Source organism: Myotis yumanensis, unplaced genomic scaffold (genome assembly GCF_028538775.1).
Source record: "Myotis yumanensis isolate MYYU_CA2020_CCGP unplaced genomic scaffold, mMyoYum1.0.hap1 SCAF_7, whole genome shotgun sequence".
Lineage (NCBI taxonomy): Eukaryota > Metazoa > Chordata > Mammalia > Chiroptera > Vespertilionidae > Myotis > Myotis yumanensis.
This window is the reverse complement of record NW_027223758.1, coordinates 51,987,013-52,003,527: the sequence shown is the minus strand read 5'-3', so window position 1 is coordinate 52,003,527 and position 16,515 is coordinate 51,987,013. Positions and strand designations below refer to the sequence as shown.

The following is a 16,515-nucleotide window of genomic DNA, read 5'->3' as shown; positions in this document are numbered from 1 at the left end:
GGCGCCGAGCCCGGAGTCATCCCCGGCGCGGGCCGCGGGCGCGGCGGTGGGCGCTGGGAGGGCCGGCCCGCGGCCCGCGCTCCATGCTGCCGCCTCCCGCCGCCGCGCTGCTGCTGCTGCTGGCGGGCGCTCCTCCGGCGCCGCTGCGGGCGCTGCCCCGCGCCTTCCTCCGCGAGCCGAGAGTCTCCGAGCGCAACTTTCTCTCCCCCCTCTTCTCGCGGTTCGGGGGTCGCGGCGAGTGTTTTCAATGCGCGGGTCGCAGTTTTCTCATTGAGCGCCAGCGAGGCCGATCCAGGCTGTCCTTTTCCTCCTGCACTTAGTCTAAGAGGAAGAAAGCAAACAAGACAGAGGAGTGAAGCCCCCTTACACACACGCGCCAGGGGGAGATGTCAGGCGCTGCTCCACCTTCCAAACAGTCACAGATCAAACAGTGTCACCCGGCCGGAGCGCCACTTGGTGCCACTTGGCTTTGCCGCCAGGATCGCCGCTTCTTCCAATGCGAAATCTAATACAAACACATTTTGATCATGGATTTTTGGCCGGTCTTGATCTTCCAACAGAAAAAAAAAAAAAAGAAAGAAAGAAAAATACACAAAAGCCCCCCACTCAAAAAAAAAAAGGGCAACAACAACCCAGAGAGTGTGTGCAAAGGGGCGCAGAGCCGACATTCACTAGGTGGGCGAGATGAGCGTGGACTGTCCCCCCCCCAAACTCCTGGGAGAGAGGGAGATGCACTCTCGCTCTCTCCTCTTTTCAGTGAAATATAACACACATTCCGATCGCAGAGCTTTCAGACAGTCTCAACTGATAGACAGACACATCGAGCTGCTTTTCCTGCTTCAGTTTTTACTCCTCCTCCTCTCGCCAACGTCACCCTGACAATTACAAATAGGTCTCTCACAAACCATACCTGTCAATCTTTTTAATTGCTTTGTTTTCTTTTTTTTCTGGAGCTAAACAATATGACACAAAAAAAGAAATCTTAATACAGCACAACATAAAAGATTGTAGTTTGGAGAAAGACACTGAGGGGTTTGTTATTGTAATCCACTGGCTGATACTGGGTAAAACCATGTGTTCTAAAGCCAAGTTAAGTAGACACTGGCAGATTTTTAAACCTGTTAGTACCCCCCCACACACACCTTGTACATTCATACCACGTACCCACATAGACATAAACTACCCTTGGATGAAGAATGTCCTACATTTAAGATAAAAATACCTGTGTCACCTTGGCAATCTTAGTTTGGGAGTTAAATTTGGTTGGGGATGGGTGGCTTTTATATTTTAGTAATTCATGGGTAAGTGGAAAGCAAGAGGTTTTTTAAATTGAAACGTATACTTTTAATAAAAAATTCAAGATGGACTTAGCTCATCACACGAAAATGTGGAAAATATTTAATTTGGTCCCTCTATGAAAAGTGAATTGATTATTTGGTCAATACAGACAATTAGGGAGAAAATTGACACACTGCAACTGCAGCTCTCTCTAGCTGGGTTATAAAATGAGGTCTTCATACATCATTGCAACGTCTCCAATTCAATTAAGTCCTTCAGCATCCCCACCTAGAAGTTTAAAATGTTTATGTGCTCTGGGAATTTGGCCCTCTGGTTTCCAATACGTGTGTTCTCTCCCAATGGGTAACCTGTATCTGTCTTGTAGAGAGGCTACTTTAAAAATTCATGGAAAAACACGAAATCTAGGCCAAAATAAGTAAAATGGCTTAGTTCATACAACTTATATGGGGCAAACTGAGGGGCAGAGATGCGAGCAAGGCGTTTGGGGGACAGGGGACCAGGAGCCTGGGGCTCAGAGGGGGCACTGAGCGCCTCCTCCCCGCCCCCCCCGTTCGGTGCTTGAATGCGCTCACCAACAGCAAGGGATCCCCACGCGGCTCAGGGACCCGGCCGTGCCCCGCCGCCCCGGCCGCGCTCGGGGTTGATTCGTACCACCTTGCAAGGAAGTGAACGCTTCGCACGGGAAGGGGAGGCGCCTGTGCCGGCCACCGGCCGGCGCGCCTCCGAGAATGCCCGGAGCTGCCGCCGGCTCCCGGCCGCGGTGAACGTGGGACACACGGGACCCCTCGGCGCCCCCCTCACCCTTCAGAGTAGTCAAATCCGGCTTTTAGAGCGTGGAGAGGGTGGGGATATCCGGTGCCTCCCCGGCGCCGGAGGAAGGGGGAGGGCGGAGAGGCTCCCTGGCCAGTCTGCGCCGATCAGATTCAAACCAAAACAAAAAGATTAAAGGAGCAGCTACCGGGGCGGCTGCGATCCACCGGCCAGGACCCCGGGGGTGGCGCGTCCGGGAACGCCGGGGGCTGCGAGGACTCCGGGAGCTGCGCGCTTGAGGGGGAGCGGGCGCCCAGCGCGGAGGGGAAGGGGGGGAGCCGAGGGGAGGGCGAGGGCCGGAGGAGGGGCGGACCCACCGGCTCCGCCCGCGCCAAGCCGAACTCAGCTGCCCGGGCTGGTCGCGACCTTGGCCTGCAGCCGCTCAGAAAGCCGGCGGAGGCGCGGATCATGCTGCGGCTGGCGCCCGCTGCGACCCGAACTATCGTGGACATGTCGTATTCCCGCCACTTCCTGGACTTCCAGGGCTCCGCCATCCCCCGCGCCATGCAGAAGCTGGTGGTGACTCGGCTGAGCCCCAACTTCCGCGAGGCCGTCACCCTGCGCCGGGACTGCCCGGTGCCACTCCCCGGGGACGGAGACCTCCTCGTTCGAAACCGGTGAGCCCGGCGCGCGCCCTCGCCCCGGCCCCGCCTCTCCCGGGCCGTCCCGTTCGCCTGCGTCCCCACACCCCGGCGCGCTCGGTGCACAGCCTGACTTTGCGAGATTCTGGGAAGTTGAACCCGCCGCCATCTGGCGAAGGCGAATGTAATGTGACTGTTGCTGTTGTGAATATCCGATGCCACCGAACGTCCTCATAACTGGGGGTTATTTTAATTTGGGATTCCCCTCCCCTCCCCCAGTCCTCCCTCCTCCCCCTCCCGCTCCCGAAATAAAACCGAGGGGACCCAGAAGCCGAGGCTTCCCGCCTGGCCCACCCGCGCGCACCCCGGGCTCCTGCGTTCACATAGTCTTTAGGGTGGAGCAGGGACAGCCTGGACCCAAGCTGCGACCTTTAGGTAACGTGCTTTGAAGAAAGGAGGCCGGGGACCAGGCTGGTTTTCCTGTCCGCTCCAGGTTGGCAGTAGCCTCGCAATGGCAGAGCCTGTCTTTGAGTGTGTTGGTGTGCACCTCGCTGGTGTCGTCTGCGTGTTGTCAGTGATGTGTGACTGTTGTCCGTGCCCCGGAGTGTAACGACAGGTCAGGCGTGTGGCGCGCGTCCTCGGCGTCTGGGGCGGGGGCATGGCTGCATTTGCCCGCACGTTCTGCAGACCTTCGGGGACACTGGGGTTCTTGCCTGACCTCTGTCTTTTCCTCCCCTACACTCCTCACCTTAAAGTGTTTCCGCCTCACTAATCTTGGGTAACTGGTGAGGCAACAGGAAGGAACGGGATCTTTCTCCGTGGAGCCAGGCCCTCGGGTCTCTCCGGGTGGGTCCACTCCCCGCGGACTTGCAGGCGGGGCTGCCTCGTGGCTCCATCCCCTTCGCAAGAGCAGGACTTCTCCGCCTGCTCAGGCCAGTCCCCAGTCCGAGGGGGTTACAGTGTGGCATGTATCAGGTTGAGGAATACTCCGAAGGGAGGAGAAAGTTCTGATCGTAGCTGTGTTGTAAATTGTGTGCTAGCAAGTACTCTCAGCCCCCTGCAAGGAGTAGCTGGATGCAACGTTTAATGAGTCCATTTTGGAGATTCATATCAGCCTTCCAAATAATATTGTAAGACCGAAGAATTCTGCTCTCAACGTAAAACTTTTGGAAACGTGTTGGAAATGTAAAAATTTAGTGAACCAAGGGTGGGATTGAGTAGAGATGGGATGTGTGTGTCCTTTAAAAAGTTTGCTACCGTGGAAACAGAGCTTCAGAGGATTTTCTTCATTATGGGGTGCAATGCTAGGGCTGTTCAGGACATGGGTCCTGCCAAGATAACAAGGAGGGCTTGTGTGTGTTCAGAAATACCAAACACACCAGTGACTTGCTAGAAGCTGAGAGGAGCCCCAGACTGAAAAGGCAAAAAGTTTCAGATAGGCTTTTGTTTCCTTTTTCTGATGAAGTCCACTATTGATTGATCAGTGATGTAAACACACACAGCTGCCTGAGTAAAACCCCTTTTAGAAAGGGGTTATGGGGTGGGGAGGGGGCCACTGAGCCTGGCGGGGGTGGGGGGTGGTTAGAGCACTACTGGCGGCAACTTGAGGTTGGGACCACCCTCCAGCGCCTTGGGTGGAGGTGGCTCCAGCCCCGCATTGGTGCTCTCCTGGCCTCTCCCCCAAGAGTGTACATCAGCTCCTAGGATGCCCCCCTCCTGAGACTCCTCTCCCTTCACACTCACAGTCCCCCCTCACTGTCCCCTTCCCACCTGGGTGTCCGGGCACCCCTGGCGCTGCATCACCAGCTTGAGTCTTGGACTCCAGGTCAGTGCTCTGGACCACCGACTCTCACGTTTGGAGCTCATCAGTTTGGGTTGCTTTAAGATCCATACCTTTTCCCCTCCACCTATGCCAAGAATCTCTTTAATATAAATAGTATATTGATATGTACAACTTGACCTCTAACTTCTACCTGGAAGCCCACAACAGAAAGAAAATGGAGCCAGTTTTCTGCCTGTTGGGAGGGGGCAAAACCTCTGCTTTCCCTCTCCCCTACTCTGCTGGCAAACCTGCTCCTATCCCCCAATTGTAGGAAGATCCTTTATTCTTGCACACAAGGTCAGCGGAGGTGGCATTTTATGGTCTCTCTCTCTCTCTCTCTCTCTCTCTCTCTCTCTTTAAGAATAGAGGCTTAATAATTCACTGAAGGTTAGTTCATCTTAATTCTAGGCCAAATCTCCCCAGAACAGTGTTAATTACATGAAAATTTTATGCATGCGCTTCTCCTTTTTATCATGATAAAACTGCTCTGGAATGAATAGATTAATCCCAAATTTACTTATTTGGAAAGGTGTGTGGAGGTCTGACTTTTTCTTTCACTTGAACCACTTACACATCTCATAACATTTCAACAGAAAATACAGATTCTTTCTTCGCAGGGAGGGAAGTGCTTTTAAGCTCCACAACCATTAGAATAATCAAGTTCACCATTTAGGAAAGGTGTGAGAAGGGTACACAAACTCCCCATAGACCTACAACTGATGTTCCTTTCTGCAGTTCTCACCTTCCTGTTTCATACATCGGAGGACAACGTCAGTGTCCTGTCCATTACCGGATCTCAGGAAAGAAAAAGAAAGCGAGTAAGACTCCCTCCGGTGAAGTCAGTTTGAGCGCTATTTTTAGCATTTTTAGTACCATAATGACACATTATTTCGTTTCTAAATATTTCTAACGATTTTCTGCTCCTGTGTAAGAAAATGGGGCTGAGTTTGCGGGGAGGGAAAAGAGAAGGGGGAGGGGATGGGGAAGGCGTTTTTTTTGATAAAGGGTTTGTTGCTCACGGGAGGGGAACAGTAGTATTTCTTCGGATTCTTCAGGCGAAATTGTTTTTCTTTTTCTTTCTTTCTTTTTTTCTTCTTCTTGTTATTTATTTATTTTTAAAATAAGTAGCTGGTTTGGACGACTTTGTCTCCCAGTATTGAAGGCATTTGCTTCGGACTAGAGTCTTAGCCTTGGGTTTTGTTCAGAGAAAGCGTCCCCCTCTGCCCCGAAGGACTGCCCTGTTTCACAATAAACATGACGAAGGGGCTCAGCACTTTTTAATATAAATAAACGGGCGACTCTAGAAGGGTCTATATTGGGGGAAAACCCACCTCGTCCTGAGGTTTCTCGACATTATTCTTTTGAGTGGATCCTGCCGTCGGGTCGCTGGAACCCTCATTAAAAGCACATATTTTAAATTAAAGGGGCACAAGCGAGCCTCCCAGCGCGCGCATCCTTCCCAGTGGTCTTTCCCCTCTCGCTCCCCCTTCCTGTCCCCTGCTCCCGACCCGGGCCCCCCTGTTCCATGGCGCCGCTGCTCTTGAACTTGCTTCTGGTGAAGTGGAGCTCAAGGGCTCCGGACCCCCCCAGGCAGCTCTTCCCAACGCCCAGATAAGGACCTAGGCGCATCCGGGCCCTGGCGGGTCCCCACCACCCTGGGAGGCCTCGCAGCGTCAACACAGGGGTCTGGGGAAAGGCGGGGGCTACGCCAGAGGCCGGGAGACACTGGAGAGGGCGAGGTTTGGGGAATCTGGATTCGCCACCAGCCCGTGATTCCTTCACCACTATGCAGGCGATTTAGAAGACGACAGGGCTGTTGGGAGGAGGGGGGTCACGAAATATGGGGGTGTCTAGGAAGCCAAGGTCACGGTCCAGCCTCTAGCGGGTCTCTGTCCACGGGCTTTGCGCCTAGCCACGCAGGGTGCTCAGGGCTACCCCAGAACTTGACCTGCCCTGGGCTGGAGCGCCATGGTGAGCGCGCCCGCAGGACCCCTGCCTAGCCCCGGAGGCCTAGGTCCCGGGTGCGGACCTGGGCCACGGCCCCTAGCCCCAGCGCTGGCAGCACTGCCCCAGCCGGTCCTGGAGTGGGAGACAGTGATCCTGCCTCTAGTTGATGGCGGTGGAGAAGCCACGCGGGACCAGAGGGTCGGGCAGTCAGAGGCGGCCCTCAAGTCCAAGGGAGGCTGCCGGGGAGCACTGACTGCTGGCACCCAGCGGGCAGACCCTGGTGCACCAGGGGGCTTCCGGGGAGACGGAGACCGGAGGCCACCTGGACGGGGCGTGCGGTGAGCCTGCGGGTGTCCTTCCCTGCTCTGGGGCGCGCCAGACGCAACCGCAACCTCTGACTTGATGTTTTAGGCAAAGCCCCCATGGAAAACTCAAGCTTCTGCTGATCGAAGGCAGCCACCCCAGCTCCCAGCAACGCCCCACTGCCCCCTCCCCCACCGCCACCACCACGCACACACTTGGCCCTCTGTCCCCTTGGCGTGCGTGCCCTCTCTCTCTGCGTTTCTCCTGATAACGTGCGCTGCTGGGTTTCCCACCTCTCCTCTTGGAAGCGGTAAACCACAGCCTGGGGAGGAGAGGAGCTGGGGCTGAGTCCTCCTCCAGCTCCGCTTTTCTGCTCACGGATCCTAGGTGGGGTGTGGGGAGGGACCCGAGGGGCCGGCCAGCACCGTGGAGTCCCTCCGAGTCCTAGGCGGGGTCTCCCCACACAGGAAAGGCGCCTCTCCAGCTGAGACTGTAGAAACGACAGAGGGACCAGACGGAGGGGGCTGGGAAGGGTTAATCGCGGACTCCCCACTTCTCAAGCAAACCTCACTTCACTTTCACCGCGGGAAGCCTTCCCGGAGTTTGCCTTACAGCCTAAGCTGGGTCTCGGAGAGGCGCTGCAGCTGGGCTGGGCCCTGGCTGCTTCTAGGAAGAAGGCAGCTGGCTCTGCTCTGGGGAAGCTGGCCCTTTTTACAAAGACGGGGCCTTGAGAACTGAGTAAATTTCAAGGAGAGAGAGAGCAGCCTCCCCCTCCTCCCCAAATAGAATACAAGCATCTTGGCATTAAGTGCCAAATGGGAAACCTGCAGAAACCATTTCCCCATTTCTCATTACTGCATATCCTTTATGGGAATGGAATTCTGTGGCTCTTAGAACTCAGGGAGGCTGTGTGGTATGCTAACTTCTGAAAGCTGCCTGATGAGATAGAAAGAAACGGTTTCCTGCTTTCTTTCTACAATATGCAGAGAGCTCGCAGTACTGTAGATACACAAGGCAGACGCATCAGGGAGCATTTTTAAGGGCAAAGTATTACCGATAGACCTGTGGAAGTGGATCCTGGCACAGAGCAGTTTTGGTTTATTAAGTTAAATTAAAAGTGAATTATTTTAAAATGACCTACTTACCAGCTTTGCTCCTGCCACCAGATCACACCATCCTTTCAGTTCATTACAGGTGGAAATGACATTTTTAGGATCCTCCATTATGTGCCTAAGCCACCTCCTTACATTCTTAGTTGATGACTTTTTTTTCCCCCCTTATGTATCAGGATATTTCTGTTATGAGGTATACTTAGATGAAAAAAAGCTGGTAAAAGTACTGGCCTCGCAATTAAATTGATTCTGGATACCAAAGTGAAACTAATCATCTGGTATTAATCAACTTATGTCTCTGCTTCTTGTTGAGGGAAAATAGAGTGACGATATGCTTTCCTTTTCATCTGAAAAGGACTGTAAAATGTTGAATGTTCCATAAAATCTCTCTCCCCTTATGAGACAATTTTTGCTCAATTAATCAAAGTGCATATTTTCACACTGGACATCGTTACATCAGAAAGAAAATTTGCTGCAGCCACTCTAACAATGTTTTGAAACCACCCCTGCAGTAATGACCTTGCACATTCCATCAATCTTTAATAATATCATTGTCATTACTATTATTATCTGAAGTGTTAAATTGTGGCCAAAATCAATACTAGTGTACTTGGTTGAATATATTTTATCCCAGTGTTGTTTTTAACATCTTTGTTAAGAGGCCAATTAATTTCCAACTCAGCTCCAGTGAAGTTTGTGGATAAGAAGGCTTCCTGACATATTTGTGGGTGTGTTTTGTTTTTTTTGATTTATTTCTCCTTATGAAAGAAAGAGGAGGAAAGTAAATGACATGTGAAATAAATAACTTGATGTTTTAAAGTGATTGAAATTATTTCTAAACTGATGACAGCAAAACTCTGGTGGCAAATCACTGTTGAACTAAATACTCATTTAATTTCTTTTCCTCCAGTGGATATCAGGACTGGTTTTTTCTATATTCTATCAGGATGTATGGCTTAGCCAGGCCCCCACAGTCACCGAATTAGAGGGATTTTTTGAAGTGGACTATAAAGGCCTTGAGAACAAAACACCTTAATATATTTTTGTGATTGTTTTCTTCTAGATTTGTCGGTGTTAATGCATCTGACATCAACTACTCAGCAGGACGATACGACCCTTCAGTCAAGACCCCCTTCGATGTAGGTTTTGAAGGTATGGGTGAGGTGGTCGCCTTGGGCCTCTCCGCCAGTGCCAGGTACACAGTTGGCCAGACTGTGGCTTACATGTCACCGGGCTCTTTTGCTGAGTACACAGTGGTGCCGGCCAGCATTGCCACTCCAGTGCCCTCTGCCACACCGGAGTACCTCACCCTGCTTGTAAGTGGTACCACCGCATACATCTGCCTGAAAGAGCTCGGAGGGCTGAAGGAAGGGAAGAAAGTGCTGGTGACGGCAGCGGCTGGGGGGACAGGCCAGTTTGCCGTGCAGCTTGCAAAGAAGGCCGGGTGCCACGTCATTGGAACCTGCTCTTCTGATGAGAAGTCTGCTTTCCTGAAGTCTGTTGGCTGCGATCGTCCCATCAACTATAACACTGAGCACGTGGGTACCGTCCTGAAGCGAGAGTACCCCGGAGGCGTGGATGTGGTCTATGAATCTGTGGGGGGTGCCATGTTTGACTTGGCGGTAGATGCCTTGGCCACCAAAGGGCGCCTGATAGTAATTGGGTTTATCTCTGGCTACCAAACTCCTACTGGCCTTTCGCCTGTGAACGCAGGAACACTACCCGCCAAACTGCTGAGGAAATCCGCCAGCATCCAGGGCTTCTTTCTAAACCATTACCTTTCTGAGTACAGAGCATCCATGGACCACTTGGTCAAGATGTGTACCAGTGGAGACCTCGTGTGCCAGGTGGACCTGGGTGACCTGTCCACAGAGGGCAGGTTTACTGGCCTGGAGTCTGTGTTCCGGGCTGTCGATTACATGTACATGGGGAAAAACACGGGGAAGATTGTAGTTGAATTACCTCACCCTGTCAACAGCAAGCTGTAAAAACCGAACAATGGCATAAATCAGAAGAGAAAGGAAGTGGGTACTTGATGCTTCAGAATCACTCAAATCAATTTATTTTCAGTCATTAATGGAGATAATATTTCTTAAAATGAAAGTAAGTTGTTACAACATAGGTTTCTCTTTTTCTTCCCTTTTTTCTTTTTTTACCCCTCTCTTAAAAAAAAAAAAAGCGCTAATAAAACTTGCCTCCATGGCTCAGAGGTAAAACCTTTACATTCAACCCTTTGGTCATGGACAGTCTCATTCCAGATTTTATTGTTCCTGGGAACTAAATTAATTCCTGATGGGAGAGCTGATCAAATCAGTATGTCTTCAGCTTGATGAGATTTTAAAATTGGTCTTAAAAATAGTTCACAAATTCTTTGCTTTGGGAGAGTTTGGTCTTGGGCTAATGAGTAGTTAATAAGTGAGAGATACCGCAAAAAATCAGCACTATTTCCGAGTGCACATTCTGAGGAAATGGCCCTTTGTAGCCTATAAGTCACTAGCCAACTATCCGAACAGAAATTTGGAGGGATTCTTCCAAAACTTTGATTTTGTTAGACTATTAGCAAAAATGATCAAGCGACTGCAGACCCATCTAAAAGAAGTCAACTGTATTAGAGGCTTTTGTGCCTGCGAGGCACATGTGGAATGGAAAATTTCACTCCTTCCTTAAGCAAATCGGTGCTGAAAACGTACACAGGCAAAAAGCAAGGTTGGGAGAGGGGACAACAGATTCGGGGGCTTTAAGAACTTAAAGCCAGGAAAGGTGTGTGTCCCATCCACAGTGAGGGTCCACCTAACGGAACGTGGGCCCTGCAAGGGCAGGCCGCTCTGGGCACACCGCGGGAGGGTCCTCGCAGACGCGGGGGCAGAACAGAGCAGACTGCAGGGCGCACAGTCGGGACCAAGAACTGCAGTAATAACACACCGGCTCTGTGTCAGGCTGTCTGGCATGGAAGGTGTGTTTCACCTCTGATCGTGGGAACAATAGCAGCCCCTGCTCCTCGGTTTCCTCTTGCCTTCTCCCAGGTTCTGGTGGAGTGAGATGCCTCTTGTCCCAGGCATCTGATGTCACACATGAACGTAACGAGTCAAGTGCCTTCTCTTCTGAATCATGCCTGGAGCTGATCCGCCCGCCTGCTAACCTCCAGCTCACCAAAGACGGCTGCAGCCTTCCTTGTGGACTAGGAAATCCCACGGTGCCTCTCTGACCGAAGGCAGAGCCCGCCCGATGATTTCACAGCCCGGGGTTTCCGCATCTCTCACGTGCTAAATAAATAGGAAGACAATTAAAGGCCCAGAAAACTTGGTGACCATATTTAATTTTTCTTGCCTTCCGTCTGAGGAGCAAGGGAATGCTACTGCCCCATAGCTGTTCGTATCTGTTTTACAAGATTTACTCATTTTCAGGTACCTAATGTCGCTGCTAGCATGCATGCACAACAATACAATTTATATGGTAAATGGGACCAAATCACGGCTTCACTGAATGTTATGGCTGCACTGAAGGGAAATGTCACGGTAAATAGCTGCCAAATTATGGATCATGCCGAAGTGTCACAACTGCACTAAAGACAAATGGCACTGGAGGCTATTGCCACCGCGGGCCTGTGAGTTATGAGGGAGGGTAGCGGCCTGATGCGAGGCTCTTTGTGTCCTCATTATAGCAGAGGGTTACCGGTGCAGGGGACAAGGGAAGCCGGTCCAGTGCGGGGCTTGGTTATTAATCTGTCCCTTTCAGCCCTAGCGGCTGTGGCAGAACAGAGAGGGACTCAGCCTGGCTTTCAGATACACAGACACACAAGGGAAGGGGACAAGTTTCACGAGCGTAACCACCGGAAATGGCTGGTCACGGAAAACTGTCCATCAGATCGTCTCATCAGAGCATAGTATTAAATTGAACGCAGTGTGTGTCTGCTGGCTGGGTTGCTCCTTATGCAGGTAGACGGGTGACGTCGGAAATCTAAGCAGAAATGCACTGCTCCCTTTGTGGAGACTTGAGCGGGGAGGACATCGCCAACTAAATTGCTTCTTCTAAACTGAAGTGTGTCCCGGTTTCTTTCATTTTAATGGGAGGGTAATAAAGATGAAAGACCAACGTTTTTACTGACGGACCCCTTAAGCTACAGAATAGAAATTTATTGTGTTTTTGAAGGAATACACTAAATTCAGCTATTTAAAAAAAAAAGTATTTTTTTTTCAAACACCCAGGTTTGAAATAAAATCTAATCTGAAACCCTCATGTTTTCTCTCTCCCCAAACTAAGGAACCACAGCACAGGCTGTTTGCATTTAATCTCAGGAAACAAGCATGAAAGATTCCGCCCATTCAGATAATGCCAAAAAGATGTTTAAACTTTTTTTTTTTTATTCTTCTGAAAAATGATTTGTAAATTGAGGGTCATAGTTCAGCACCAGTTTCATCTTCTGGTATTATCATTCAAGACTAGCCTCTAATGGGAGGTGAAGTGGTGCAAAGCTCTCAACACCTTTCTTCTGAACTGTATTACATATCACAAAAGTACATCCATAATTCAGGGCAATTGTCAGTCTTTGTTTTAGAGACAGGGCTGGGGCTGGACGACCGCGCTGGATGAATTATTCCTTGGTTCTCAGGGTGGCCTCTTTGCACGTCAGCCTGGAGGTCTGGGGCTGGGCAGATGGAGGATTTGCCTCTGGTTAGTGCACAGAGAGGAGGGATTCTCATCCCTCACCATTCCCTCAATTTCACATTTGTTTAGCATGCAAACACCACAACAGTGTCATTTCAGTCCCTTTGACGATGACTTCTGCTGTTGACTGATTTCAGCATTTAAAAAAATCGGAATAGTTTACAAAACAACACAAGTTTTGCATGATCTGTTCTATAAATTGTTATTCTATGATTGCATCTGAGTAGGGTTTCTCAGGAGCAGGACCGAGTTCTGTAAGTGGAATTACGTTCAGTATTTATCTAATGAAAGTGCGGCGACAAGTAGCTGCTTGTGATTAAAATGAAAATCCCGCGTTATGTACTTAAGGAACATTCCTGCTAATGAGGATGTAATGTCCTCACACAACACAGCCCTTCATTCTATGTTCATGGCCACAAGATGCTGGAAACTTGACAGATGATGTCATTTAAGACACATGCCTGCCGTAGGGACCTGCTTTTTGGCTTCCTGTTTCTGGCTTTTATTTGGTTAACATTTCTAATGGCCACCTGACTGGTAGAGGGTAATGTTTTAACCCCTTTGTAGAATTCCCAATTAGTCCAAATTTACTACATTTGGGGCCTTCAGAATGGGGCAGGGAGTGTCAGTGCTGAGAATATTTTTTTTGATCACTTTACCACAAGGACATATGGGATAAATACCATCTTTTAGATTTATATAAAAACAGATGAGCACTGTGCGACTTCCAGAAAATATATGATACAGAAAGAGCAAACACAATCAACGGTGGGGGATCATTTCCTCCGGGTTCCAATACAAGTTTTATGAATGTGACCCAGATGCGAAATGGCCTGATTTGATGGACTTGTAATTACTGTTCCCTATACTTTCCACTCTCTTGTTTTATTAAATAACATTTGTTATTTATGGTACTTATTTAAAGACACAAAATTTATCTATGAAAACATGGTTAGTTCATTTGGGGGGCTTTTAGAGCATTGTGGGGGTTTTTAATTAGATTTTCTGTAACTAATTTTTTTTAGTTATGGCCCAGAATGAAAGATTTAGCATCATATTTTAGAAGTCAAAACGCAAAACTCGGGGTTATCAATGTTGTTGGGCATTTTTTAACTTTGAATTGTTTTTCAACACCTTTATCATTATGTTATTTCAACTCATAAAAGGAGGAGGGTTCGATATGAGAACTGTATTGCTGTTATCATGAGCGAAGTATGGGACATTGGCAAAAATTATTTTTAAAATGCTAAACAAAGTACATAATGAATATTTAACCAACATGTTTTAGTTCACATAACTCTTGACCTTAGAATTCATTGATATTCAAAGAACGCCAGACAAGGTGCATATTTCAGTTACGCGTGCTTGCGTGTTCTCTATCAGTCAGTCCTTCACTGGGTCTGAGTGGCTGGTGAGATGCAACAGACAAACCATGGCCTGGGGTCCACACCGTCCTAAGTATCTACTGTTGACACCGGATGTGCCCACAGCACAGCTGCACCGCTGTGCTGGCTCAGAGCGTCCTGGAGGCACAGCCCTCAGTCCCTCAAGCAGTAGGGTGAGGACTGCATGGGGTATAGTTTGGGGAAACCAGCAAGTGCCTCATGCGCTTGGGGAGCCCTGAGCCAAAAGTGCAGAGACTCCAATGGCCCCCCAAAGGAAGCCTTTCCCTTGAAGGGCACTATCTGACATTGTCTTTCTGCCAACATGAAATTAAAATAATAATTAAAACACACCCTGCTGACTGGTGGTGGCAACCAACACAAAAAACAGAACTGTGCTTAGAGCTCAGGAAAATGTCCCATAAAATTGCCAGCTACTGTCGTGCGTTACCCCCTCCACATACACAGCTCAGCTGCCTCAGGGTGACTTGGACGACCAGCTTCCTTGGTCAGTGGGAGTCGAGGAGCATGCTTAGGGAATGAAGGGGGTCCCATTAAGGTCCCTTGCTTTGCCCTCTGCCTGCACCTGGGTGATCAGCCAGCAGAAAACTAGACCTGGAAACAGCCGGGGTGCTCTGTCCTTCCTAAATGAGAAGACGCAGTTGTCCTTTAAAAGGTAAAATTTGGGATTTAAGAGCCATCTAGTTCTGCCCATTTTGTTGAGACAGAAGCCAAGACTAGGAAGAACAGGTGCCTTGTCCAAGGTCACTGGACCCAGAAATGGAGCTGGAGCGCAGATGTCCCCAGTGCCAGGCCATCTTTGTAGGACCCCCTTTATAATCCACCAAGCTCCCTCGGCACGTGCCTGAGTAAAAGTGTCACAGAATAACAACTGGCCTTTATTACAAAGATTTTTGTGGGTGAGATGATGACCAACCCAGGAAGAATACCACAGTTCTGACCTCAAAAGTGTGTTCCACTAGGGACCCCCTTTAATCCAACACAAGGGTTGAGAGCATTGAATTCTGTCATCTAAACATCACACAACATTTGGGGAGTGGGGGGAGAGAGAAGTAACTCAGTGGTATTAATGTCTGAATGCCCACAATTTAGTTGTAATGCTACAAAGAAGGTCTCCTCGCCTATCAAGGGGTGTCAAATAATGAAAATCAAATCAAGAAAAGCTTTATTTTCATGTATTGTTTTTTTTTTTCTAGAGTGGCTATAGCTGCTTCTATTATCACCTCTAGAAAGCTGATAACGTTTGACCATCATATTGTAACAGCAAACTAGCTAGAATCTGAATTTACTCCCCTGAAATGGAATTCTGAGTCCTGGACGGATGCATGCTTGGCAATGGGGAGCGTAGGAAGGTGAGGGGGTGTGTCTGGGGAGAGGCACGCTGGGTCCCGCATTTCATGCTCACATGTGGCAGAATCTCGTGTTCTGTACAAATGACAGGTCATAATTAAGGCTCAGAAACAAGCCCTTCAGAACCACACGGCATTGAACATTCACGTCTTTCTACATCACTTCTGTCTTCCTTGAACGCATTCATAACAAGCGTAAACTTTCAACTTCACACGAGCAAATCCTTTCCCAATAGAAACAGCTTCCCTTAACATTGAAAAACCCTTCCCGGGAACGGCAGCAGTGACAAGGCACTCTCGTTCTGTACAAAACCTCATTTCTCACCAGGGACCGGACGGGATAGCGGGCCCTCGCTACGTTGTCCGAATTTACATTTGGAAATTGAATTGTCTCCTTGAGGGTTTTTTACTCAAAGTAACTTTTGGAGAATTCCTTACATCGGGCACATCCAGGTAATTGGAATGAGACAGAGCTGGAGGAGCCCCCCGTCCCAGCTCATTCTCTGATCAGTAGAATTAAAAAGGGCTATCATTGTCATTATTGAAGAATATTTATCCTCTCAACTTTTACACATGCTTTATGTAACACCTTGGAACTGATGAATTTGATGTATTAGCATACAGTGTCACTAATTTCACCTCTGCACTATTAAATAGAAAAAGATAGTTGATTTCCATTCTAGAGATGGGACTGTGTATTGAAATAAAGCACAGGAAATGACTCCCCGGATTGCTGAGCCCCTGGTCGCGCAGAGATGGGGCCCATGGACAGTTCTCAGACCGAGGCTGCTTGCACTGGGGCGGTGCTTCTCTGACGTCATGGCTCCCACGCAGCCCCTGCTGCAACACAGGGCCCAACGCTGCAGGTCCACAGCGGGGCCTGGGAACCTGCATTTCCCAGGCCATGCCCAGGCTGCTGGTCTGCAGACTGGACTTTGAGTAGCAGGAGCTGGATCAGAGCCTTTGAAAGACTCCCATCTTGCAAAATGCTGTTTTACTCTAAGGCGTTTCTGAGCCGCCTGGAGGCTCCCTCTGTATGAATTTCTAAAACCAGCACATAGTTTGGTTTATCATCACAATGTCAACTTCTTTAAAAGGACTGTCCATGGGCTGTCAGGGTACTATGGTGGAAACTGTTTCCACACAGTCCTCCTGGGGCAGGAAGGACGTTCCCTAGGGGTACAAGGTGCACCCTAGGGCAACTCAGCTCAGGTGACCCCAGAC

The 16,515-nt window shown here is 49.5% G+C and overlaps 1 protein-coding gene across 2 annotated transcripts; it reads left to right on the top strand.

Annotated features, from left to right (window-relative positions):
• The first annotated feature begins 2,389 nt into the window (after positions 1-2,389).
• Positions 2,390-11,907, top strand: PTGR3 (prostaglandin reductase 3). 2 transcript variants are annotated; one of them, XR_011472169.1, is made up of 3 exons: positions 2,390-2,726; positions 8,938-9,977; positions 10,898-11,907. XR_011472169.1 is itself a non-coding variant. In XM_070420473.1 (2 exons), exons 1-2 carry the CDS (start codon positions 2,518-2,520, stop codon positions 9,860-9,862), a joined length of 1,134 nt encoding a protein of 377 aa, XP_070276574.1. In that variant the 5' UTR covers positions 2,390-2,517; the 3' UTR covers positions 9,863-11,907. The 2 variants fall into 2 exon arrangements, 1 of the variants encoding a protein (XP_070276574.1); XM_070420473.1 differs by having other exon boundaries at positions 8,938-11,907.
• The last annotated feature ends 4,608 nt before the right edge of the window (positions 11,908-16,515 follow it).